We start from the raw sequence: 26,326 nt of genomic DNA, 5'->3' as shown, positions 1-26,326 counted from the left end.
CTGTGGTTTTACTTTGCTTCCACGACGACTTCCAAAAACATTCTGTATAGTAACTTCAGGAAAACCTAGGATTCCCAGTCTCTTGTCAGTATCAGAAATTCAAGCACAGAAGAAGTACACTGTGCCAGAGATAGGTCCACAGTGTACTTTTACCTGATTTTTCTGGCTTGATTTTTCTACGCTTTAATGTCTTTCCTCTTCAAATGCTTATCTAATTTGTTTTTAAATGCTGTGAATGACTTTGCTTTAATAACAATTTCTGATAATTTGTCCCATAACACACTTCCATTTACCAAAGTCTTTCATGACTTTATCTTGCTATATTTACATGCTGGTAAATTTGCATTGAGTATTGCTGAGAAAAGATTTTGATGAAGCTTTTTTTTTGCTGCACTCAGAATAATTGCAAGAATATCAATGTTGGGGAAACAACAACTTTATACTGGATGAGGAGACTGGGGTCAGTTTAGCTCAAATGGCTGGACAGCTGGTTAGCGACACCAACCGCACGGGTCTTGTACCGGCTGAGGTTATTCATGAAGGCTCCACCTTCTTAACCTTGCCCCTCACCCAAGGTGTGGTGTTCCATAGGTTAAATTACCACCAGTCGGTGCCTATGGTCATCTGGGACTATGGCAACTTTACCTTTTTTACTGGATGAGAAGAACATGCCCATTGGTTGGCAGGTGGATTCTGATTGGTAGAAGCGTTGCCATGGTGAATGCAGTTGATGGTGACTGACAGTAAACTGCTGAGCATTGTTTCAAATTTAAACCAGGCAGTTGACTCTGATCCAGGCATTGCATGTGGAATGAACCAGCAAATGGCTGTCACATAATTTGTTTGGCTGAAACAAATTGAATAAGTGTATATGTTCTTTCTGACTGCAAAGAGCAGGGCCTTGTGTTAAAAAACGTAGCTTCCAGTACATACAAATACGTCACACCAGTTGACAATCCTAAATTGGTTGTCAGTATAATTGTTAGCACAATGAGGACTAATTAGCAAATGTTGCCCAATTGTGGAATTGTATCTAATGCTGGACACAGTATTTTGCATTCTGTAAGTATAAGCCTGTTGGGTATGATCTGTAGCTAGCACGCTGAACAGCAGAAGGGATATGCTATTTGATATGATCCGCTAGTCTTGGATTGTATGGTCTACATATCTAGCATTACATTGGCACTGAAATTAACATATCCCCTTACTGTTGGTGTGATTTTGTTTGATCGGGAGGATGACTTTGTGGCTTGACAGCAGCACCCTCTTAATGGTGAAAACCATTTGTGTTGTGACTGCATTGTTGCAGCATGAGGCAACTAGCTTTACCAGTTGCTAAAGTTTTTGCGATACCTTGCCCTTCCAGGGTAATCTGCAATAGACTGGGCAATTTTCAGGGCTGAAAGCGCCCATGTGGTGTCCATGTGCTCCTTTGACGTTGCTAACCTATTCACTAATATACCACGTAAGGAAGCCATAGATATTTGGGCTGCAGCACTATATTGTGACGATTGAGATTTGCCATAATTGCATCATAATTACATAATTGTATTCACTGAGCTAATGAACTGGGCAACTCACTTTTTTAGCTCTTGCAAACTTCTTTGTTGGGTTCCATGAGAAATGTCTCTTCGATGGATTGACACTTAACCTCCTACCACTTACATGTTTTGAATGTGTGGATGATAGGTTTGCTATATTTACAAAGAGAATAGGAGCAGGAGTAGGCTGTTCGGCCCATTGTGCTTACTCCCCCATTTATTATGATTATGGCTGATCATACCACTCAACAGCCTGTTCCTGCTTTCCCCCCAAATCCTTTGATCCTTTTAGCCCGAAGAGCTAAATCTAAGTCCTTCTTGAAAAGGTACAATGTTTTGGCCTCAACTACTTTCCGTGGTAGTGAATTCCACAGGCTTATCACACCACTCTTTGAATGAAAAAGATCCTTCTCATCTCTGTCCTAAATGATTTTTCCCGTATCCTTAAACTATGACTCGTGGCTCTGGACTCCCCTGCCAGTGGGAACATCCTTCCTGCATCTATCCTCTCTAGTCTATTAGAGTTCCCACCCACCTTTATTCTTCTAAACTTCATTGTTCCAGGAATCAATGTGGTAAACTTTTGCTCCTCTACAGCAAGAACATTGTTCCTCAGGTAAGGAGACAAAAACTGCGCACACTATTTCAGACGTGACCTCACCAACACCATATACAATTGCAGTAAGACATCCCTATTCCTATACTCAAATCTTTTCAATGTGAAGGCCAACATACCATTTGCCTTTTCTACCTGTTGTACCTGCAGTATCTTCATTGACGAATATACACGGATGCCCAGATCTCATTGCACGTTCCTGTCTGGTTATAACTATTCAGATAATAACTTGCTTTCTTGTTTTTGCTACCAAGGTGGATAACCATGCATTTATCCACATGATACTGCATCTGCCATGCATTTGCCCGCTCACTCAACTTGTCCAAATCATACTGAAGCATCTCTGCATCCTCCTCACAGCTCACCCTCCCACCCAACTTTGTATCATCTGCAAATTTGGAAATAATAAACTAAATCAATAAGTATATTTTGTGAATATCTGGGTTCCTAACTGATCAGTGTGATACCCCACTAATTACTGCCTACCATTCAGATATAGACCTGTTTATTTCTACTCTTTGTTTCCTATCTGCCAATCAGTTTTCTATCCATATCAATAAACCCCCAATCCCATGCGCTTTAATTTTACACACTCATCTCTTCTGTGTGGATTTGTTGAAAGCCTTCTGAAAGTCCAAATAAACCACATCCACTGGCTCCCTTTCATCAACTCTTAATAGTTATATCCTTGAAGAATTCCAGTATTTGTCAAGGATGAATCCCCTTTCATAAACCAATTTTGCCACTGTTTTTTCCAAGTGCTCTGCTATTTAATCTTCTATAACCCAACATAGTGTGTAATCATTTCCTTGCATGATTTAATGGACTCCATCCTGCACTGAAATTCACCTTCAAACTGGAGCAATCAAATGAATTCCCTTTCCATGATATTGAGAGAGCTGCCAAGGGGCCCTCTCTCACATTCTACCACAGGCATACATTCACTGATCAGGATTGTTACAGTTAATGCATAATGAAATTGACCTTATCAGCAACCTCCTAAATAGGGCCTGAACCATTTGCTCACCACGCAAGCTTGATGCAAAAATAATACACTGCAGTATAATGGTTACCCTGAGCAATTATTTTGTGTTGAATGTTACATAAACTCATGAATGGGCCTAAGGCCATCACCTCCAGCTCGGAAAAGTGCCCACTCTATCTCAGGTTACCCTGGAAGGGCAAGACATCGAAAAAATCTGAGCAGGTGAAGCTAGCTGTTTCACACTGCTACAACGTCTTTTTCAGTAATACTCAAGTTCTGCATGACCAAACGCCTAAGTTTACACTGTAGCTTCTCCATGCATTCCAACGTGTTTTCTATAATAGTGTTAACTACAGTACATCAGTATGTCTAGTTAGTGTTGGTACAGTTACAGTATGACCACTTTTGCATTGTGTATCCTTCAATAAAATCTCACTTTTCTTTCTTATGGCAGTCTGTTTTTAAATATTAGATATCAATAAAAGGAAATTGGATATATACTTGAAATAAAAATGATTACAGGTCTATGGGAAAGTGGGATTAACTGGATAACTCTTTCACGGAGCCTGCACAGAGAGAATGCGCCAAATAGCTTCATTCTGTGCTGTATGGTTGCATAATCCCCATATCAACAATTCATCAATCTCTCTGTTCTTCCATTTGACTGAGAATTTTACTTTTACTGTCAATGCATAACTTCACATTTATCCACATTAGACTTGAGTTGCCACATGTCTGCCTACTCCTTGCTCTGTGAACAATCTCCTGCAGTCCTCCCTGAGGGTTGCCATGTTTGCCTTATCCAAATTATTGAAGTACAAAGAAAATAAGCAAGATCTGTGCTTGTGGATTATGGGTTAAATATCTTGCCAATAGAATTATTTCATTTTATTAAATGCTGATTTCCTTGTGCAGCGAAGGCTGGGAACAGAATGGACTGTATGAATTTTTCCGAGCCAAAATGCGAGCCAGGAGGAAAAAGGGGCAAGAAAAGAGGAACAGGTGAGTGTTTATTTGGAAAGGAGAAGTGGGACTGAAAATTGGATTAAAACCTATATAACTCGTCAAATCAAAATCTCTTTGATTTTATTTTTGTGGTTCATTGTGTGAGCTACCTATGATGCCAGTTAATGAGTAAAGGTATAGGAACAGAAATCTCATTCAACTCCTTGATCCATTCAGTGAAAACATTGCTGATCTACACCTCAAACCCATTTTGCCATCTTTAGCTCAATATCCCTGTTACTCTTACCTAACAAAGTGAGGCAATCTCAGCACACACGTGTGCACACACACACACACACACCCACCCCCAACCCCCATACTGGCAATCACTGTTTTTTCCAGAGATAATTCCAGATTTATAAGTTGCTTTCTGATTTACCTTCTGTATTGTCCAGCTCTGAACTAAGTTCATGCCAACTTGTTCTTGAATCACCACCAGAGGACACAATTCTGCTGTGTCTACCCTATCAAATTCCTTTTTTTTTTCAATATCTCAATTAGACCACCCCTCATTCTTCTGAACTCAAGGGATACAAATTGCCCTTTATAATTTAATCCTCTAATTGTTCTAATCAATCTACACTGCGTGCTTTTTCTTGAAGGTTGGTGCCAAAACAAAATCCCCCTTCAAAAAATACTATTGGTCCAAACTAGGTGGCTTTGCACCTCCTCACCTTAAGTACTTTGCTGCCACAGTTTTGTCCACTCACTTAACTTGATTATGCCCCTTTGTAACATCTGTAGCCATCTATACAATTTACTGTTCTTCCTGGTATAGCTGCAAATATGGAAATGCAATCTGCTATTGCTTCATCCAAGTTATTTATTCTTTCTGTATAAGGTAGAAAGCTGAGTTCCTTTACCCCTACTTCCTGTTTACCTCCCTCCTGACCAGTGACCAACCAATGTCATAATTCCAAGTACTTACATTTTTTTCTAACAATCTTTTGTGTGTAAATGCTCAAGAAATTCAATGTGGTCAGTCAAAACATTGCCTATCCTTCAAAAATCCACCTTTGTTTTGATTTCCAGTGAACTGCCCACTTGTTCAGCACCCAGTGCCTGATTGATTCCAGCAATTTCCACACAGTTGATGTTACACTCATCGATCTGAAGTTGTTTGAGTTTTCTCTCCATCCCTCAAATAATGGAATGTCATTTTCCAAACTGAAGAGACAGCTCCTGGATTGAGTCATGAAAATGACTGATTGATCTGCAATCTATCATATAAAGGGGTTTTCCTTTTATTACTGAGTTATTCCAAGCAAAGAGATTCATCTCTGAATAGTAGCTGATTCTTACTGAGGGAAACTGCAGGTGTAGGCTGTTTCTAGCTACAAAGAATATGTATTATAGTCAGTACAGAGAACTATTTAACCTGAGAATCAGCAGGATTGTATCCTGAGATCAGTTTATCAGTGCAGGTTTTCAGTAACTGTTTACCTGGTTAATTGTTGGGAGGATAGTTGGCGTCAAGGGAAAAGGACATTGTTCCCAGTTCCTTATATTGCTTGTTCTTCTAAAATGTTTTTCCTGCCCTAAATTGTAAAATCCTTAAAATGTCTCTCTTTTTTCAAGTTCCAGTTGTGGGACCAGTGGGAAATGGTGTTAGAAAGATACTTGTTTTTATGTAACTTTGAACCATATACTTGCGCAGTATTGATAATGTAATATGTAATCCTGTTTGTCCAATGATTGCTATACAGGGGTCCAAACACAGCTACACCTGGAACTTTGAAACCAGGACCCCGTTCAGAACCCCATGAGACCAGCAGTGGAGCCAAAGTGGAGAAACGGTTAGTACAAACGCGATACTCTGTCCGGTGGCCTTCTGTATATTTTACAATATATTGAACAGGAGATTTAGGTCAAAAGGCATTACCCAGAGAGGTTGAGAGGCTTTGGTATGCACAACCAGGCTAATAATTAAAGCAACAACCATGTTTAACATTTAGGAATGAATCAGGCAAATGATTAAAGAAAGTGGACTAAATCCATCTGGGGTGTGCAGCCAACATCCTTGCTGTTTCAGTCTTTGTTATTTTTCCATCATTTTTCTCAGCACCTCTCCTGCCCTCCCCGCAATACTTTGATTCCTTGGTTGAGAACGTCATTCCCTGGATACCATGTGCACTCCAGTACCTCGCCAGTTGATCGTTCTTCATGTCACAGCTACATTATCAGCAGCCTTATTTGACAATGGGATGGTTGATTATCAAAGCTTGCCCTGTCCTTGCCCAGTGGCCATGTTCACACTTCAGCTGTAGTTTTTGAGTGTCTTTAATGACCAGAGAACACTTTGGTGAACAAATGTGCCTATTTTTGTGTCATTTTCCATTCAAAATAAAATCTCAATAAAGTGTACGTAGATGCACTTGGGAAGCTTTATGTATGGATTTGTGGCGATTGTTTTTTAAGAATGCTGCCTTTGAGGACTCTCTCGACCAAGGAAGAAATCTGCCATAAACTTACCAAATATACTAAGTGTATGTGCTTTCAGAATTCATTTGGCCCCAGATTCATTTGTCGTGAATTCTGTGTACCTCAGCAAAGTCAGTGTTGTTCCATTTGTGCAGCTTGATTGAATCCTGTACAGAACTAGAGATTTCTGTCTCTCAGTAGAAGGTGTCTTTATCAGCATTTGGGTGACATTCAAGCTTGCCTTTTATTGCCCATCTCTAATGCCCTGAGAAGGTGGTGGTGGTTCCTTGGCCTGCTGAAGTACTTATTGTGGAACTTCTACATAAGAACATAAGAAATAGGAGCAGGAGTAGGCCATCTAGCCCTTCGAGCCTGCCCCGCCATTCAATAAGATCATGGCTGATCTGTCGTGGCTCAGTTCCACTTTCCCGCCCTCTCCCCATAACCCTTAATCCCCCCTCTTATCAAGAACCCATCAACCCGCTTCTTAAAAATATTTAACGAGGTAGCCTCCACCACTTCAACGGGCAGAGAATTCCAGAGATTCACCACCCTTTGAGTGAAGAAGTTCCTCCTCAACTCCGTTCTAAACCGCCCCCCCTTATCTTGAGGCTGTGCCCCCTAGTCCTACTGTCTTTTTTGAGCGGGAAGAGCCTCTCCACCTCTATCCTATCCATCCCATTCATCATCTTATACGTCTCAATGAGATCTCCCCTCATTCTTCTAAACTCTAACGAGTACAAGCCTAGTTTATTCAGCCTCTCCTCATAGCTCAACCCCCTCAACTCCGGTATCAGCCTAGTAAACCTCCTCTGCACTCCCTCCAAGGCCAAAATATCCTTGCGCAGGTGCGGCGCCCAAAACTGCACACAGTACTCCAGCTGTGGCCTCACCAATGCCCTATACAGCTGCAGCAAGACCTCCCTACTTTTATATTCAATCCCCCTCGCTATAAAGGCCAGCATCCCATTCGCCTTCCTGACCACCTGCTGCACCTGCAAGCTGGGTTTTTGCGACTCATGCACAAGGACCCCGAGGTCCCTCTGCACCGTCCCCTGCTGCAGTTTTTCGCCACGTAAGTAATAGTCCTTCCTACCATTCTTCCTACCAAAGTGGACCACCTCACACTTGCCAACATTAAATTCCATTTGCCATTTCCTGGCCCATTCGCCCAGCCTATCTAGATCCTTCTGCAGACTCTCCACACCCTCTGCACAATTTGCCTTTCCCCCAATCTTGGTGTCATCAGCAAATTTCGACACCCTACACTCGGTTCCCTCCCCCAGATCATCTATATAAATGGTAAATAGCTGAGGCCCCAGCACCGACCCCTGGGGCACTCCACTAGTCACCAACCGCCAATCCGAATAGCACCCGTTGACCCCCACTCTCTGCCTCCTATTTGACAACCAATCCTCTATCCACGCTAACACCCTACCCCCAACTCCATGTCCCTCGACCTTCTGCAATAACCTCTTGTGAGGCACTTTGTCAAACGCCTTCTGAAAATCTAGAAAGACCACATCCACCGGCTCTCCTCTATCCACTGCCCTAGACCCATCCTCATAGAACTCCAGTAAATTTGTCAGACACGACTTCCCTTTAATGAAACCGTGTTGCGTCTGCCCTATCAAGCAATTCCCTTCAAGATGCCTCGCAATTTCCTCCTTAATGACGGATTCTAACATTTTACCTACCACAGACGTTAAACTAACCGGCCTATAATTCCCCACCTTTTGCCTGGCACCCTTCTTAAACAACGGCGTAACATTAGCCGTTTTCCAATCTTCCGGCACTTCCCCGGAATCCAGCGACGTCTGGAAAATAACCACCAAGGCATCCACTATCACCTCCGCCATTTCTTTCAGAACCCTCGGATGCATTCCATCCGGTCCTGGGGACTTGTCCACAATCAGCCCCTCCAGTCTGTCGAGCACCACCTCTCTAGTAACAGTAATGTCATTAAGACCCTCCAGTCCTACCACCTTTCCATCGCTAACACCCGGCAAATTATTCACGTCCTCCTCCGTGAAGACAGAAACAAAAAAGTTATTCAAGACCTTAGCCATATCCCCATCCCCTACCACTAGGTCCCCTTTCTCATCCTCTAAAGGACCAACGTTCACCCTAGCCAGCCTCTTCCTTTCTACATTGGTGCTAGTTTAGGGAACTCTTGCAGATTAGCCCAACGTCACAGAAAAAACAGTGATGTGTTCCTGAGTAAAGGTGGTGTGCAACTTGGTGATGCTGTTCCCAATACAAAAATATAAATGCAATGTGTGACTCAATTTATAAAACAGAGAGAAACTTTATTGGAGGTGCAGGAACAGAGAAATCTGTATTTTTTAAATTCATTTATGGGGTGTGGGCATTCTGGTTAGGCCAACATTTATTGCCTATCCTTAGCCCTTGAGAAGATGGTGGTGAGCTGCCTTCTTGAACAGCTCTTGTCCCTGAGGTATAGGTACACCCAAAGTGCTATTGATGAGAGAGTTCCAGTATTTTGACACAAAAACAGTTAAGAAACAGTGATATTTTTCCAGGTCAGGATGGTGAGTGACTTGGAAGAGAATCTCCGAGTGGTGGTGTTCCCAGATATCTGCTGCTCTTGTCCTTCTAACGGGTTTGGAAGGTGCTGCCTAAGGAACCTGATGTGCATCCTGTAGTTGGTACACACAGCTGCCACAATTTGTCAGTGGTGGAGGGAGTGAATGTGGAGGGAATACCAATCAAATAGGCTGCTTTGTCCTGAATGGTGTTGTTGGGAGCTGCACTCATCCAAGCAAGTGCAGACTATTCCATCACAATCCTAGGTTGTGCCTTGTCGATATTGGAGAAGTTTTGGGGAGTCAAGAGGCGAGTTACTCACTGAAATGCTCTTGTAGCCACAGTATTTTATATGGCTAGTTCAATTCAGTTTCTGGTCAATGGGAACCCCAGGGTGTTGATAGTGGGGAATTCAGCAATGATAATTGCATTGAATATCAAAGATCCTCTCTTGTTGGAGATGGTCATTGCCTGGCACTTGTGTCACATAAATGTAACTCGCCACTATCAATCCAAGCCTGGATATTGTTCGGGTCTTGCTGCATAAGTCATTGATGATGACAGAGCAGTTAATAAAGCATATAGTATCTTAGGCTTTATTAATTGGGGCATTGAATAAAAGAGCAAGGGGGTCATGTTGAACTTGGATAAGACACTAGTTAGGCCTGGTGGAGTTCTGGGCACCATACTTGAGGAAAAATGTGAAGGCTTTGGAGAGAGTACAGTGGGGATCCATATGGATGATTCCAGAGATAAAGAGCTGTGACTATAAGGGTAGATCAGAGAGATTGGGACTCTTTACCATGGAGAAAAGAAGGCTGATAGAGCTTTTCAAGATTTTGAGAGGCATGGGCAGGGTAAATACTGAAAAACTTTCCATTCACGAGAGCATCAAGAACTAGAGGGCGCAGATTCAAAATAATTTATGAAAGGAATAACAGTGATGCGAGGAAAATGTTTTTACCCAGAGAGTATTTGGAGTCTGACAGATAGTAGGCTAATTGGCTTGTAGTTTCATGCTTTCTGTCTCTGTTTTTGAATAAAATGAATGCGGAATGGATGTTTTTTCTAATGAGAAAGGTTCCTAACTACCCTTATTTACAATTGGTAATAATGGGAAAATCTCACTCTCTCAGCGTGTTTCATTTGAAGTCGTACTTTTCAAGAATGCAATTACAATGTTAAACAAGACTTAATTTTCTCTTAATGGAATGTGGGCATTGCTGGTGAAAGTGGTGGTGAGCTGCTGCCTTGAACCTCTGTGGTCTGCGTGATTATGCATTCACCTACAGTGCTGTTATGGAGATTGTCACCCAGTGACCAAGAAGAGATATTCGGTGTGGTTCCAAGTCAGGGTGGTGTGTGGCTTGGAAGGGACCTTGCAGGTTTGATGTTCCCAAGTGTCTGCTACCTTGCTGTAATGGTGACTCTGAAGCTGCTGGATTATTATGAAAACCCATCTTGTCTGATCGAGGTATTCCGGAAGGAATTGAAATCTCTTTTTCAGAAAGCTGATGCAGTCTCGATGGGTCAAATGGCGATTCTGTGACGTGCAATGATTGAATTGTAATGCGTCCATGTTTATAATAAAGCTGATTGCAGTTCAATTCCCATTCTTGCTGACTGAGGAACTGTTAATGAAAGTTTTATAGGAAAAAGTTGAAAATGTACTTGTGTTTTAATCCAGACAATGACTCGAGCCATTTTTTTTCCACAGTGGGCGATCAAAATCCCGCAGTCGATCGCGGAGCAGGCGTTCATCCTCTGGCTCAAGCTCAAGATCTTCACGCTCCTCCCGCTCTTATTCCAGGTCAAGGTCGCGGTCTCGATCCCATTCGCATTCGCGCTCATATTCTGGTTCACGTTCTAGGTAAGGGCAAAAAAATACACTCTAGCCTCTCCAATCCAGAATGCTTCAGATCAAGGCTTTCTGGATTATGGAGTGAAATTAGAATGCCTAACCTCAACTCTGTGAGCCAGCCATAGGTTCGTAACCTGGGCCTGAGCTGATCAATTCCAGTAGGTCCTGATTTATACAGAGATTTCCACAGACACAATTTTACCCTGATCATTGCTATTACGTTTATGTTTTTTTTTTAAGTTCAGTTTATTTATTAATGTCACAAGTATGCTTACATTAACACTGCAATGAAATTAGTGAAAATCCCCTAGTTGCCACACTCTGGCACCTGCCCGGGTACATTAGGGAGAATTTAGCATGGCTAATGCACCTAATCAGCATGTCTTTCAGACTGTGGGAAGAAACTGCATTAAACCTGCACCTTTAATGCTAATATATGTAGTGTGATGGACAAAACACAAGACCTCTCTTGAAATTAAAAATAAAGCTATGATGTAGAGATGCCAGCGTTAGACTGGGGTAGGTACAGTAAGAAGTCTCACAACACCAGGTTGAAGTCCAACAGGTTTATTTGGCAGCACAAACATTCGGAGTGCTTCATCAGGTGCGTGGAGGATTGGGTTCACAAACAGGGCATATATAGAACACAGACTCAATTTACATGATTGCAATGCCGGTTTTAGCAGGTAATCAAGTCTATACAGGTGAAGACAATGCAAGTGGAGAGAGGGTTAAGCACAAGTTAAAGAGGTGTGAATTGTCTCAAGCCAGGACAGTTACTGAGGTTTTGTAAGCCCAGGCAAGTCATGGAAGTTACAGATACTGTGACATGAACCCATGATCCCAGTTGAAGCCATCTTCATCTGTGCTGAACTTGGCTATCAGTTGGAACTTGGCCACCTTGGAGAACATTTACCTGAAAATCAGAGGCTGAATGCCCTTGACTGCTGAAGTCCGGACAGGAGTGTTCCCTTCCTGTCGGGGAACACTTCAGCAGTAAAAGGCATTCAGCCTCTCATCTTCGGGTAAGTGTTCTCCAAGGTGGCCTTCAAGACATAGGACAACGCAGAATCGCCGAGCAGAAACTGATAGCCAAGTTCCACACATATGAGGATGGCTTCAACCGGGATCTTGGGTTCATGTCACACTATCTGTAACCTCCATGACTTACCTGGGCTTGCAAAATCTCACTAACTATCCTGGTGCTTAACCCTCTCTCCACTCACATTGTCTGCACCTGTAAAGACTGGCATTGCAATCATTATCTTGTAAATTGTGTCTGTGTCTATATATGCCCTGTTTGTGAACCCAATCCTCCACTCACTCACCTGATGGAAGGGTCAACATTCCGAAAGCTCGTGCTACCAAATAAACTTGTAAGAATAAAGCTAGAAGCTGTTCTCAACCAGTCTGATCCCACAATATTAACAGCTTCACTTAAAGTTTCCATTGAATTGTATTGACCGTGTTCACTCGTGCCGATTCAATTATAATTGATATTCGTTTCTCTGCAGTGAGTACTGAATGCAGAAACACAAACAGACCTGTTTCAGTCTGTTCCTGCAACTTCCCAGTTAACATAGAAAACGGTGCAGGAAAACTAAACCGGCAACAGGCATTTCATATACAAAAAACTTCATTAAAATAATGTACTATCAGCACCACAAGTGGTTGGTCTGTGAATTGCAGGACTGGCTGGAAAAAAAAATTCCAGACTATTGATTTCTGGATTTCAGAGTTCTGGGCTAGAAAGGTTATGGTGTATTTTCTACTTGCTGCTCGCTCCTTGCTCTAATACCTTTGAGTGGCTAATGCCCTGTTACTAGTGCGTAATGAAAAACTCCACACAACAGCAAAGAATTTGCATTGTGGCATATTCGCTGGATTTTTCACAGCCAGCGTGTTACTTTACAAAGATGTGTTATCCAGGCTTCAACAGGTGGGGAAATGGGTTTGTGGAGAAATGCATGTGCCAGAAACTAGAGATGTAAATAAGGCCTAATAGGATTCTCATGTTACGTTTATACAGTTTAGTTTTGTCTCTGACATTTATTTAAATATGTTTTTGTCATTTGTCATATTCTAAATGATACAGACCCACACAGAGGGCCTCTATCTTGGAAATGTTTTCTTGCTGCAGTGTGATTGAGTGGTAATAACTTGGCAGAATGCAATTGAAGTGAAGGTTTAGTGTAATGATGAACGTCAGTAGGAGAAAATGACCAACTTGAAAGCAGAAAAGGACATTCTCCCGCAGGACAGACACAGGGAGTGATGTATTGACACACTGTCATTCCAGGGAGGGGATGTAACTCTTGCATCATTTCACATCTAGTATGTGTGGTTTTTAAACTTTTTTTCCTTTAACTGATTTTCTTTGCCACTTTTCACTTCTAACTTGTAAACTACGACAATTGCAACATGAAGATATCAGGCAGTCTGACTAACAAGTGCTCTAGTTATGATATGGCCAGGCTACCCATATCACAAAGGGAAACTTGAACAAGCTATCACAATGATTTGCAATTTGTATTTTCTGCAAAGATATCTGAAGACAGAAGAAAGAATTTCAAACCTTTTGTGAAGATTTTAAAAAATGAAAACATTTATTTAAAAAAAGCACATTGAAAGACACAAGATTCCACTTACACAGTTAACAATTTTTCTACGTTTTCCCAAACAATTTCCGACTAATCAACTCAGACCTAAGCTCAAATTTTAATCTCAAATTCTAGTAATAACACAACTTTGTTGTTCCTGCACATGAAGCAAGTCCTATTCAGGCTTTTGTTCTTCCTCATTCAATATTGGGACCAAAGCTTGTCTCCAAGATCTTTTCCCTCAGGGCAATGGCCAGTGCTTATTCACAGAGCCGTTTCAATCACACACTGCTTTAGGTTTCTTAATCACACCCACAGACACAATCTTCAACCTCTCTCTAAATGTTTTTTTCTCTTTCGTCTTTAATTCTTACTGTTTTACCTTCCTTTAGAAGTTCCTTTTCTCAGAATTTACAGATCTTTCATGGTATTTTTTATGACCACCTCTTTTGGGTAACTGTAAGCCTAATACTTTGTTTCATTTATGATTTCCTCCAATTATATATATTCTGATTGAAATACAGTGGGTTAACTGCAAGTCACTTCCCTTATCTTCCTAATGCAAATTTCCATTCATGCTGCTTACTGTTCCCACCCATGGTCTTCTCAATTCAGAACACTTGCTTTCACATCAAACTCCTTTTTGATGTTTTTAACCCTGCAGCCAAGTACCTTCAGTCTAACTAAATTAGTCATATCCATATACAAGCTCACAGGTCTGTAATATACTTTTGTAACACTCCCTTCAGTGTTCTGAGCAATTAGTGCTCTCCCCGACTTGGAACTCTTGGGACTACTCCCTTTGTACTAGGATCTAGGATCCAACTACTGTTCAACTCCCATCTGCCTGTGATCTGTGTACAGAAGCTAATGTAGGATTTTCTGTGGTTTCTCCTTGGCATTCCCATTAGTCATGGATTCCAGCCCATCTGAAACACAGCATTCCTCATTAGTCAACTGAGGAGGTTTGTGCCTCAGTATTTTCTCCTTTCTGATTGACTGTTTTCCTTTTTTATTACTCACCGATTATCTTACACTATATCTTTCTCCCAGAGTTGTGCCCAATCACGTTGTATAGCTGCCATCATCAGTTTGCATCCCCTTGAGGTGACTGTTCATAACACAAAGAGGGACAGTCTCCCAAAAAAGTTCTAAGTGTTGAATTTGCGCAAAAACTGAAGTAAGTTCTGCTGGTTTTTTTCAGCAGGAGTTTCAAAGTGAATTTCCCACACTCTATGCATCACAGAAATCCCTGTTGTGAATCTAATGATAAATCAGGTGGTGGAGCTTTATTCCCCTTGGAGAGGGTGGCAGCATAGTGTCGAGTGGGCCACTGCGCAGTGCCAATCTCTGTGTCGAGGTTGGCGCATGCATAGTTACCCCACAGTACCAGCCTCTCAATCGCTGGCCAGCAGTGCAGCCCACTATTGCTGCACTGCTAGCAGTGGGCTGGGAGAATTGCCCCCAGTGTTTTGTACCCCAGCCATCAGACTTGACCGTCAGGACATGCTAAAGGACTGTTAACAAGGGTGTTGCTGCACACCAACACAAACTTTTGAAGTTTAACTTTAAAATTTAAAACGTAATTTTTGTATAAAAACTTCTTTGTCTTCTTTCAGTCGCAGCAGGTCAAGATCATCTCGGAGCAGGTCTCGCTCACGCTCTCGCTCACGGTCACGATCCTTTTCACCAGGGAAGAGGCGGGTATCACGATCAAGGAGCCAGACTCCACCGTAAGTGCATGTGACTGATGCGTGTTATCTATTACAGGATTTTGCAACATGATAGAGGATAAATAATGGAGAACAGTCCATGGATGATTGGTTGCAAATGAGCGATAAAGACTTTGTTCGCAAATGCGTTTGTCCTTGTCCCCTTTCTCCACGTGTGTAACAAAAGCCACAGCTACAAAGTACAAAGAGAAACTTGTTCACCTTATTCATTCTCTGAGCCATGGCTTCAGTTTCTCAAGAAATTAAACCTGTTGTAGTTTAAGATATTGGAGGGTGGTCTATTTGGGAAGTTATTAATGAAGTGGGAATTCTATCCATGTGCCTGGGTGGACTCCAGCTCCGTGGTTCTATTGTGTCCAGGTAGTTGATTCTGTTTTAGTATATCTACCTCTTAAATTTTTTTTTATATATTCCTCCTGTCCCATTGCTGAATACCAATTTGGGGAGTTGTTGAAGAAGTAGGAGTGGAAAGTTGGGTAGTGACTGCACTCCAGCGGACAGGATACTGCATTCTCAAAGAGCAAAAATACTTGCATTTAAAAGAACACCCTTCAAGTCTCCAGGCTAAGCACTTCCCAGAATGAAGTACTGTTAAATGTGGTCACTGGTGTAATGTAGGAAACTGGCCTGGACCAGCAGACTTGGCAGCAGTTTGTTTCATCTGCTTACCAAGCAGAAAAAGTTTGCAAAGATTCTGCATCAGACTGGGGTAGGGGTGTGTCTGAAATTTATTCTGCTGATAATTGTAGTGAAAGAGTCGGGGTTTTCTTGTTTTGATGCTGGCTTTTTTCTTTTTTGGGATTGCAATTTTATTTTGCTTTCTTCAAAGGAATGCTTCAAATGAAACATTATCATGATCCTGTTCCCCCACAGAATTTCAGCTACACGAAAGCTGACTATTTCCAGCATTGAGCTAAAGTTGTTCTCGTGCCGCATAGTGGATTCTCTTCGTTTTGACAGTGTAAAGGCACCTTATGTCAAGATTGTGTCAAAACTTGTAACCAAAGCCAACTGAAACTGGATAATAGAGCCCGAGGGATGGACAAGCCCTCTTGGAGCATTTAGTGAAAGAATCCATTGGGATCAGCAGCCCTCACTCGGCCTCTTTCAAACCATTGTCCAACTTGCCTAAAAAATACAAATAACCAGCTAGTTTAGAGGAGGAACAGGGTGATCCTTCCTGGAATGATGTTCCAGACAGGATACAGAGAGAATGATGCAGAGAAGCTTTTGGCCTATGATTTATCCCAAGAATCCCTACAATTCCTACAGCGCAGGAGGCTATTCAGCCCATTGATTATGCGCCAACTGTCTGACATAAGAACATAAGAAATAGGAGCAGGAGTAGGCCATCCAGCCCTTCGAGCCTGCCCCGCCACTCAATAAGATCATGGCTGATCTGTCGTGTCTCAGTTCCACATTCCCGCCCTCTCCCCATAACCCTTAATCCCCTCGCTTATCAAAAACCCATCAACCCGCGTCTTAAAAATATTTAGCAAGGCAACCTCCACCACTTCAACGGGCAGAGAATTCCAGAGATTCATCACCCTTTGAGTGAAGAAGTTCCTCCTCAACTCCGTTCTAAACCGCCCCCCCTTTATCTTGAGGCTGTGCCCCCTAGTCCTACTGTCCTTTCTGAGCGGGAAGAGCCTCTCCACCTCTATCCTGTCCATCCCATTCATCATCTTATACGTCTCAATGAGATCTCCCCTCATTCTTCTAAACTCTAACGAGTACAAGCCTAGTTTATTCAGCCTCTCCTCATAGCTCAACCCCCTCAACTCCGGTATCAGCCTAGTAAACCTCCTCTGCACTCCCTCCAAGGCCAAAATATCCTTGCGTAAGTACGGCGACCAAAACTGCACACAGTACTCCAGCTGCGGCCTCACCAATGCCCTATACAGCTGCATCAAGACCTCCCTACTTTTATATTCAATCCCCCTCGCTATGAAGGCCAGCATCCAATTAGCCTTCCTGACCACCTGCTGCACCTGCAGGCTGGATTTTTGCGACTCATGCACAAGGACCCCGAGGTCCCTCTGCACCGTCGCCTGCTGCAGTTTTTCGCCCCGTAAGTAATAGTCCTTCCTACCATTATTCCTACCAAAGTGGACCACCTCACACTTGCCAACATTAAATTTCACTTGCCGTTTCCTGGCCCATTCGCCCAGCCTATCTAGATCCTTCTGCAGACTCTCCACACCCTTTGCGCAATTTGCCGTTCCACCAATCTTGGTGTCATCAGCAAATTTCGACACCATACACTCAGTTCCCTCCTCCAGATCATCTACCCAGGGCTTCCCCTCCACCCTATCATAGAGTCACAGAGGTTTACAGCATGGAAACAGGCCCTTCGGCCCAACTTGTCCATGCCACTCTTTTTTCAAAACTGCTAAGCTAATCCCAGTTGCCTGCATTTGGCCCGTATCCCTCTATACCCATCGTACCCATGTAGCTATCTGAATGCTTTTTAAAAGACAAAATTGTACCTGCCTCTACTACTATCTCTGGCAGCTTGTTCCAGACACTCACCACCTACTGTGTGGAAAAAATTGCCCCCGGACCCATTTGTATCTCTCCCCTCTCACCTTAAATCCATGCCCTCTAGTTTTGGACTCCCCTACCTTTGGGAAAAGATATTGACTATCTAGCTGATCTACGCCCCTCATTATTTTATAAACCTCTATATCCCCATAACCCTGCGCATTTAGCATGGACAATCCATCTAACCTACACATTGTCAGGCTGTGGGAGGAAACCGGACACCTGGAGGAAACCCACTCAGACACAGGGAGAATGTACAAACTCCACACAGTCACTCAAGGCTGGAATCGAACCTGGGTCTCTGATGCTGTGAGGTAGCAGTGCTAACCACTTTGCCACCTTGCTGCCAATCTTTTATTGAAATATTAGAATGGTGATTAGGTTCTTCTGGAAGGAACTTTGGGCTTACTGAAATGAAAAAACAAAATGCAGCAAAAACTCAGCAGGTCTGGCATCCTGTATGGAGAGAGAAACAGACTTAACGTTTCAGGTCCATATAACTCTTAATTGGTGGAACAAGCTTTCAGTGAGCCCTGAAGAAGTCATACAGACTCAAATCATTAAATCTGTTTCTCTCTTTATAGATGCTGCCAGACCTTCAGAGTCTTTCCAGCATTTTCTGTTTTTACTTCAGATTTCCAGCATCTACAATATTTTGCTTTTGTTCAGAATTACTGAGATGCATTGTGAAAAAATGGTTTTGTACCCAAAGAGAGAGGAGATCATTTTGTTGGCCATCAGTCTGCCTCCAGGACTCAATGGATTGAGAGGAAAAGAAGGGAGGGAAAGAGAGACACAGAGAAAACGAGTGGATAAGTCAAAAGGAAGTTTCAAAATGTAAAGAGATTTAAAAAAATGCAGAATCAGAGTTGCAGGAGAAAGAAGGAAGGTTGTCGATAAAAATACGTGACCCATACAGAGCGAGACAAAAAGAGTGAAAGGCAAACTGAGAAACAGTTAAAAGAAGAAACATATTTTCCTTTTATCTCAGTAGTACTTGGGAGATAAAGCAGTATTTGTAAAATATATTAATGTCCAAAGTGAGAGACTAAAACTGCCTGAAATATAATGTTTGGTTTACTGCTGTCACTTCCCAAGGTGCCTGTGAGGGAGTAAGTGATAACTTTCAGCTTCAGATTTCAGAAAACTGCTCCTACAATAGCCTTTGGTACAGAAAGAACAGTAAGTGAGTTAAGATTCACTGCCTATCATGTCTTAAAGGAGATTGTACCAACAGGTTTTTGCAAACCAAATATTACACATTTGGCCATCTCCATGAGCCTGGGTGGACTCCCCCTCTGTCATTCTATAGTATCCAGGTAGTTGATTCTGTTGAGGTATATCTATCTCTTAAATTGTTTTTCATAAATTCCTCCTGTGCCATAGCTATGTACCAATTATCAGCAACCATACTCACATTCTCAAAAGAAACCCCTTTCTAGCGTTCCCACACATCCAAGATGGTATTTCCAAACCTTTCCCTTTATTTAGTTCACTCCTGGCAGGTCTGACCTAGTGTGGGACACTTGCTTTTTAATATGAGACTTGTGTGTTACGTTGCTCATCATTAATGATCTTTAATCAGTACCTTGGCTTTTACCCACTTTTCTCGAGTGGTCCCTGCTCTTTGATGGAGAGGGCGGCATGGTAGCACAGTGGTTAGCACTGCTGATTCACAGCTCCAGGGTCCTGGGTTCGATTCCTGGCTCGGGCCACTGTCTGTGTGGAGTTCGCACATTCTCCTCGTGTCTGCATGGGTTTCTCTAGATGGTCCAGTTTCCTCCCACAGTCCAAAGATGTGTGGGTTAGGTTGATTGGCCATGCTAAGAAATTGCCCCTTAGTGTCCAGGGATGCGGAGCTGAGAGGGATTAGTGGGTATGAAATGGGGATAGGCCTGGGTGTGATTGTGTTCGGTGCAGAATCGATGGACCGAAGGCCCGTCTCTGCACTGTAGGGTTCTATGATGATTCTCTCCGAACAAAGCTTGGGATCCGGCAATCCTATATTTCTCAATCCTGGCAACAGGTAGATGTCATTAGAGAGTTGCTGAGTTTTAAAGGAAAACATCAATGCATAACTCAACTCGGTTATCAACCAGCAGTCAATTATTCCAGTAGCTGCTTAACTCTGCGATTCCACAAGAATGAAAGGGTCTTTCAAGTTATTCCACTGCTGCACAAGGATTGTCTGTGGGGAAACTCTTCATTAGGATTAATTTAATGTCTTGTTTTCTTGTAGTTCCACAACAGGCCTTGGAGGTGGTCCTGTCACCCTCACTCCTGATCAGAGACTGGGGGAAGAAAACAAAGGGCATCAGCTATTAATGAAGATGGGTATGGTTGAGTCATTTTGCTCATAGTCATGATTTTCACAGCAATTCCATGCAAGTTACTCAATGTCTCATATTATTACCTCTAATCGGGGAGAGGGGGGGGACCCCAAAATTATTTATTTGTCAGAATGGTGTCACCAAAGCAAAATACAGGTCTAGTATCCTAGTTTATTGAGAGACTCTCACAGGTGGGAGTGGTTTTCAAGTAGTTGTTACTCACAAAACCTGCAACAGTGGTCATGTCCCAGGGTATTCAAATCTTTATCTAATGTAGGTACTGTTCAAAAAGCCACTTATAGCAGTAAGAACACCAACCAGGTGTTGTAAAATTAAATAAATATTTTGGATGAACAGAGACCTAGAGCCATTCCTTCAAGCTAACTTAGAGATTTCAGTAGAAAAATGCAGATTGTCAAACCTGGCTGAGTAAATAATGTCAGCAGCAATGTGACCTACAGTCACCAGAGCTTCACAGGCTGGGTAGCAGGGTTCATGAGCCACTGTGGGGGCACCTAAGGTTTGTGTAGTCAGTAGAAAATCATTTGGTTGTGTTGGTCTGTTCTAGGCTGGAGCGGATCAGGAGGACTTGGGGCAAAAGAGCAGGGTATTCAGGATCCAATCAAAGGAGGAGAGATCCGTGATAAGTGGGACCAGTATAAAGGAGTAGGGGTCCCACTCGACGATCCCTATGAGAATTATCGAAGAAATAAGAGTTACTCCTTCATAGCTCGCATGAAAGCAAGAGATGAAAGTAAGTTGCATGAATGAATCCTGTCCGTTTGTGATTCTGAGATGACACTTGCGCTGCTTTGAAATTTGAGTTGCGTTACTTTTTTCTGTGCAGGATATGATCTTTAACAGGTTGCAGATGTGCTGAAATAAGTGAATCTTGGCATTCCCTTGAGGCATTAGGAGCATTTTTTTCAGATTAAAGCACATTTGTCATCGTATCAGTTTTAATATAACCATTTTGCAGATCTCTACTCATTTGTCTTGCGTGGTATAATTGTCAAACTTATGACAAATACTATGGTTCAAACCTTCCTTTTCCCTCTGTACTTTCCGTATGTCAAAAAGTCATTATCTGAGTTTAATAGCTCCCATGTACTCTTTCCCAGTGTGAGAAATTTATATTTTGCATGTTCAGTCTGAATTTGGAATTTCCACTTTTATGTACTTCAGTGCTTTAACTTCAGTAATTTAGATACCAGTGTGTGTAGCCCCATCCTGGTGCTCTCATGAAACTTATTGCCTCAACAGAGCACGTGTCAGAACCTTGAGTAAAAGTTTTAATTAAATAATAATAGTGTATGTTTTCACTCTTTCGTGCCGTGTTGACATACTGGTGTTAACCATGTGATTGACCATATCAGTTCCCTGGTTTGTGTCATGTCTGCACATTCAGTTTCAAGATTATACAGCTCTAGATGCCGAACACTCCTGACCTTCCAAGCTTTCTATCCAAACATCGAAGGTGTTTGATTTGAATCTCTCCTTTATCAGTCCTGATGTTTCAGGTACTGACTGGCTGATGTCCTTTTTGTTGATGGACAAGAAAATTCATTTCCTAGAGAAGTTCATCCATTAACTGTCCTTCGCTTTTAAATCTCAAATGTTTCAAGCCTTTTCTTCAAATAATATTGGTATAAACCAAAAGCTAGCCTCCCTTCTCAAAATTCAATTTCGGCTGACTGGCAAGGAAGCTTTTTCTTCCACTGTTCCAACGTTACTTCAAGCAGGAACCACCAAGACGGAGCTTTTTAATGCAAGAAATTTGACTTAAATGTCAATCTTCAAGGTCAAACCTTTCTCCTTTCCAAGTGTTTGAACAGCAGCTTGAACCAATGCATCCTGTACTGTAAACAAATGGTGCCTCGACTCTTCTATAACATAACCACCATCCTCGATTCACTGATGTGATTGATTGTTTCAGGAAGCTTTGCTGATTATTGTTATCTTACTGAACAGGACGATGACATATTTAGTAAAATTGACCTGTGATTGACTGGCAAATTAAACAAAATTGCGTTTAATGCAGTTTTCAAGTAGTAATCTTCGATGATGAATCATATTCCCTTATAGAATTTATTAATGTCACCAATTAATTCAATAGGAGAATATTTGTTTTGCTTTTTAATATTTTTCTGTTATTGCAGTGAAGAAAGAAATACAGGAGCAGCCACCCCCCGAGTGAAACGTGCATGAGAAGATGGAGCTGTGTTTGTTCTGCATCACTCCCATAACCCAATAAGGACTTAGAAACCCAAGCTACTCACTGCTGGATTGATCGATTACAGAAGGCTTCATATACCCAAGTATTTCAGGGCTGGGACTCGAGAAAAGATTAAACCCTAATGAATTTTCATGTAGATTGAATATGTCATAATCTCATTTTCACTTTGGGGTACCTGCTTATACAATGATGTCTTTCCCACTATATCTTTTTTTTAAGTGAAGCAGTACAGAGTAGTAGGCATCAGTGATAGGATGAGAATTTTTATACTGAAAAATTATAAATGTTTCTGTTGGCCTAAAATTGGACATTTTGACTGTCTCCTCCATTGTGTACTAAGGAAGGACTCGGAAGTCTTGAAATATTTTCACTTGCCCTTTTTTGTTTGGTTACGGAGAGGTAGGTTGAGATTGTTAGCACTCTCTTGTTTGATCAGTCATCAGGCTAGATCTAATGTAATGACTTTTGTGAACCATTTTAATCTGTTCATCTGACCTGCAGGAGTAAAGTTTCTCGATCAGTAAATCCTTAACTAAATGCATTCTGTTTATTGTGCAGACCTCGAGTTTGGTCACTAGGTTCCAGCTCGATGTCAAGAAAATAGTCCTTGCTCTAGGAAAAAAAATTACATGTTCCGTTTATGTAGAAACAACAACAACTTGTATTTATATAGCCCAAGGTGCTTCACAGGCGTGTTGTAAAAGAAAATGTGATAATGAGCCACATGAAACATTATGACGTGATCAAAAGTTTGTTCAAAGACGTAACTTTTAAGGAGGGCAGTGTGTGGAAATACAAAGAGATTTGGGGAGGGAATTACAGGACCTCATGCTTGGGCATCTGAAGGCCAACATCTCAATGGATTCCAAATGGGCAATACTATATGATCAGTGCTCTGACCTTCATTTTACCTCAACGCTCATTCCTTTTGTGACATGCCCATATTTTCTTTCTACTGCCTTGTTTCCATCCATGAACATGTAGAACAAGTGGATTTCTCTATAACATTCCCGTCAGGCACTCACATGGAATTTGCAGCAATAGTGCAGCTAACAGTGGGGTGAGTGAGGCGAGGAGAGTTCAGGTACAGCAATGTACTTGTCATCAAACTGCCAATAAGAAATCACAGCCAATTAAATGACCTTTTAATCTAATAATAACTGTTGTTTCTTGACCATTTGCTGGTCCAAATTTTTACCCTTAAAAATAAAGCTGATATGTGCAAGTAGATTATTTCTTTGTCTGCATAGTAAAGTGTGGACCATCTAATACTCTATGCTGAAACACTGCACCAAGCTACATATAATCAGCAAGATAGCTGGTACTTTTTCAAATGATTTTCCTTCTCCTTTCTTTATGGATTACCCTTCAGTGCAAGTTTGTTCTGCAAAAATTCACTGTTCCAGCTGGAAGAGCAATTCTTTTTGTGAGAAGAAGCCTGAGATCTTTCTTCCACTTTCTGTCCCACTCTTACCGCCTCAACATGTTTCCTGTTCTTGCTGCTTAGAAAATGTAAAATGATCAATGCTTGTGATAGATACCAAGGGCCTAGCTACAAGAAGTTGCTGTTCTTGGGATATGGTATGTGCCAATACTGCGATCATAGATCACTTAGAAACTGCAGCACACAAACCAGCATCTCCCCACGAGCCTCCTCCTAGCCCTCTTTATCTAACCCTTCCAGCATATCCTTCTGTTGTTTTCCTTTGTCTGCTTATCTAGCTTCCCTATGAATGTATTTGTTTCAGATACTCCCTTTGGTAGCAACTTCCACATTCTTATCTCTCTTCCATTCCAGAGAAATTGCTGCTAAAATCTTACTGTTGCTTGGCAAGTACCAATTCTCCTTGAAGAAGGGAAATACCAAGTGATCCGAATGCAGTGATACTATTGGAGGGTGGAACCAAGCCAACCCTTTATAAAAATTCAATCTTTCAACAAGTGAACCAGGCAGATCTTCAGGGCACTGCTGGTGATTGGGCACACAACCTGACTCGAGGGACCAGGAGAAAGGGGAAATTGGTGCGTCTGCCATTCAGATAATGATCCATGCAACATTTCCTAGTTGGGATAATCAGGCAGAAGCTTATTCTGAGCTGAGACTTTAGCCTCTATATTAAAACCAACAAACAATTGGGCATTTCATCAACTTCTTGGGAGTTGATGGGATTCAACCTAAAAAATAAACTTCTGGAAATTCTCAGCAGATCTGGCAGCTACTGCTGGAAGAGAAATAGGAAGACAGAATTCCAGAGCTGCTAGGTATTTTCTGCTTTTATTTCAGATTTTTAACATCACCAGTATTTTACTTTGGGTTTTACGCATTGGGGATGGCTAACAATCCAGAAAAAGAACTATTTTTAACACTACCATTAAAACTCCCAGTAATGTCCTTCAGGATGTTTAAGAATTCTTCTTGGGATTTTCACCCTCACCTCAGACAGTGATTTCATTTGTTTCATTTGCACTGACTGCCAGCTGGTATCTCACTGGAGGATCTATCTTTATGTCTAAATCTAAGTCAACAACAAATCAACTTGTATTTCTACAGTGCCTTTGACAAATTAAAACATCTTGTTATTTCACAGAGGGCTCATGTGCGGTGTGGCAAATAGCCTTTCCACATATGCTCAAGAGAAATCAAGTGTGGGAAGCCTCTTGCTAGCCCAGAGCACCACCCATTTTCCCAAGTGGAATCTATTAACCCAGCACTGATCAAACCTGGGAACTCACTGCCCTATATATCATAACAAGTCCAGTTAAGAATGCCCAGATCCAAACTATTGAAAAGTTGAGTGGTAGCCTGGGTTAGAATTGTAATGACTTTGGGGGGGGGGGTGGGCGGGGCAAGACTTTGACAAATTGGCAACCAAAGAGCTGAGGGTGTAGTGATTCACTCATTGACTTGATCTATTGCGGTGCCCATGTTTCATAACTAGCACCAATTGCAAATCTAACTTAATAAGATTTGCGAATATTAACATGCAAATCTGTGATCTCCCTGAAGATTTTCAGCTACAAACTGTTACAGCTCCTTTATAAGTGGGGGAATATGCTGGCCCAGATAAGAAAAGATTTTTTTTTCTTCTGTATTTTTATTTGAGGTGATTCAATCACAAAGACATATATTGTTAGCTGGATCACAGAATGAGTGCCTATGTGTTATGAACTAGCAGATCAATGAGCACCAAATAAAGTGAAAGGTCATTCCATTAGAACTATTTGTACTTGTAGACATTTAGTACTGATTCTTTTATCTCGAGCACAACCAATGACGTTTTCCATTCTTTGGGATAAATTCATTGGGAAATGAATCTTCAATACTGTGTGGTTACAGGGCTGTACTCTGGATGGTTTTAATTATCTGTGCCTGTGCATTAGTTAATTAACCTGATTATTAAAGTGTTTCTGCTGTTTGGCCAGTGCGATTGGAGATTATTTATTATTAAAGTGTGGCACTCGACCAATGCGTAGTTGTTGGGGGGATGGGCAATTGGATAATTTGCCTTGTCTGTGACACACAACTGATGCAGCCTCAGATTAAATGGGCAGGGAGAAAGGAATCAAGAGTGGCCCTCGTGAGGATGATACTTCAAGCTACTCTTGATCAATTGTAATTTTACCGGTTCAAAGATGTGGAGAATTTAATTACAGGTTTTTGTTCTGGGATAGAGATTCATACTCCAGGGGTACACAGGAAATTAAAATGAATCATCTGTATTGTTAGATCATGAGAGGTTACGAAAATTCTTTGAGAACATTTGGTGGGCAGTGGACAATGGGGAATCTGTGGATGTGGTGTATCTGGCTTTCCGGAAGGCATACAACAAGCTGCCACACCAAAGGCTGCTGCATAAGATAAAGGTGCACAGTGTCACAGGTAATGTATTAGCATGGATAGAGGATG

The 26,326-nt window shown here is 41.8% G+C and overlaps 1 protein-coding gene across 1 annotated transcript in view; it reads left to right on the top strand.

The window, feature by feature from the left end:
- The window catches only part of cherp (calcium homeostasis endoplasmic reticulum protein), a 77,407-nt gene extending 51,566 nt beyond the window's left edge, over positions 1-25,841 (top strand). The window contains exons 13-19 of the mRNA XM_080213228.1: positions 4,058-4,144; positions 5,854-5,943; positions 10,833-10,985; positions 15,196-15,309; positions 20,093-20,187; positions 20,752-20,937; positions 22,343-25,841. Coding sequence (XP_080069354.1) covers positions 4,058-4,144; positions 5,854-5,943; positions 10,833-10,985; positions 15,196-15,309; positions 20,093-20,187; positions 20,752-20,937; positions 22,343-22,380 — 763 coding nt within the window. The 3' untranslated portion in view covers positions 22,381-25,841. The remainder of the gene's footprint in view (positions 1-4,057; positions 4,145-5,853; positions 5,944-10,832; positions 10,986-15,195; positions 15,310-20,092; positions 20,188-20,751; positions 20,938-22,342) is intronic.
- The last annotated feature ends 485 nt before the right edge of the window (positions 25,842-26,326 follow it).

Source organism: Carcharhinus amblyrhynchos, chromosome 26 (genome assembly GCF_965287045.1).
Source record: "Carcharhinus amblyrhynchos chromosome 26, sCarAmb.v2.hapA, whole genome shotgun sequence".
NCBI classification, from domain to species: Eukaryota; Metazoa; Chordata; class Chondrichthyes; order Carcharhiniformes; family Carcharhinidae; genus Carcharhinus; species Carcharhinus amblyrhynchos.
Note: the sequence above shows the minus strand (reverse complement) of the source record. Positions and strands in the feature narration are given on the sequence as shown.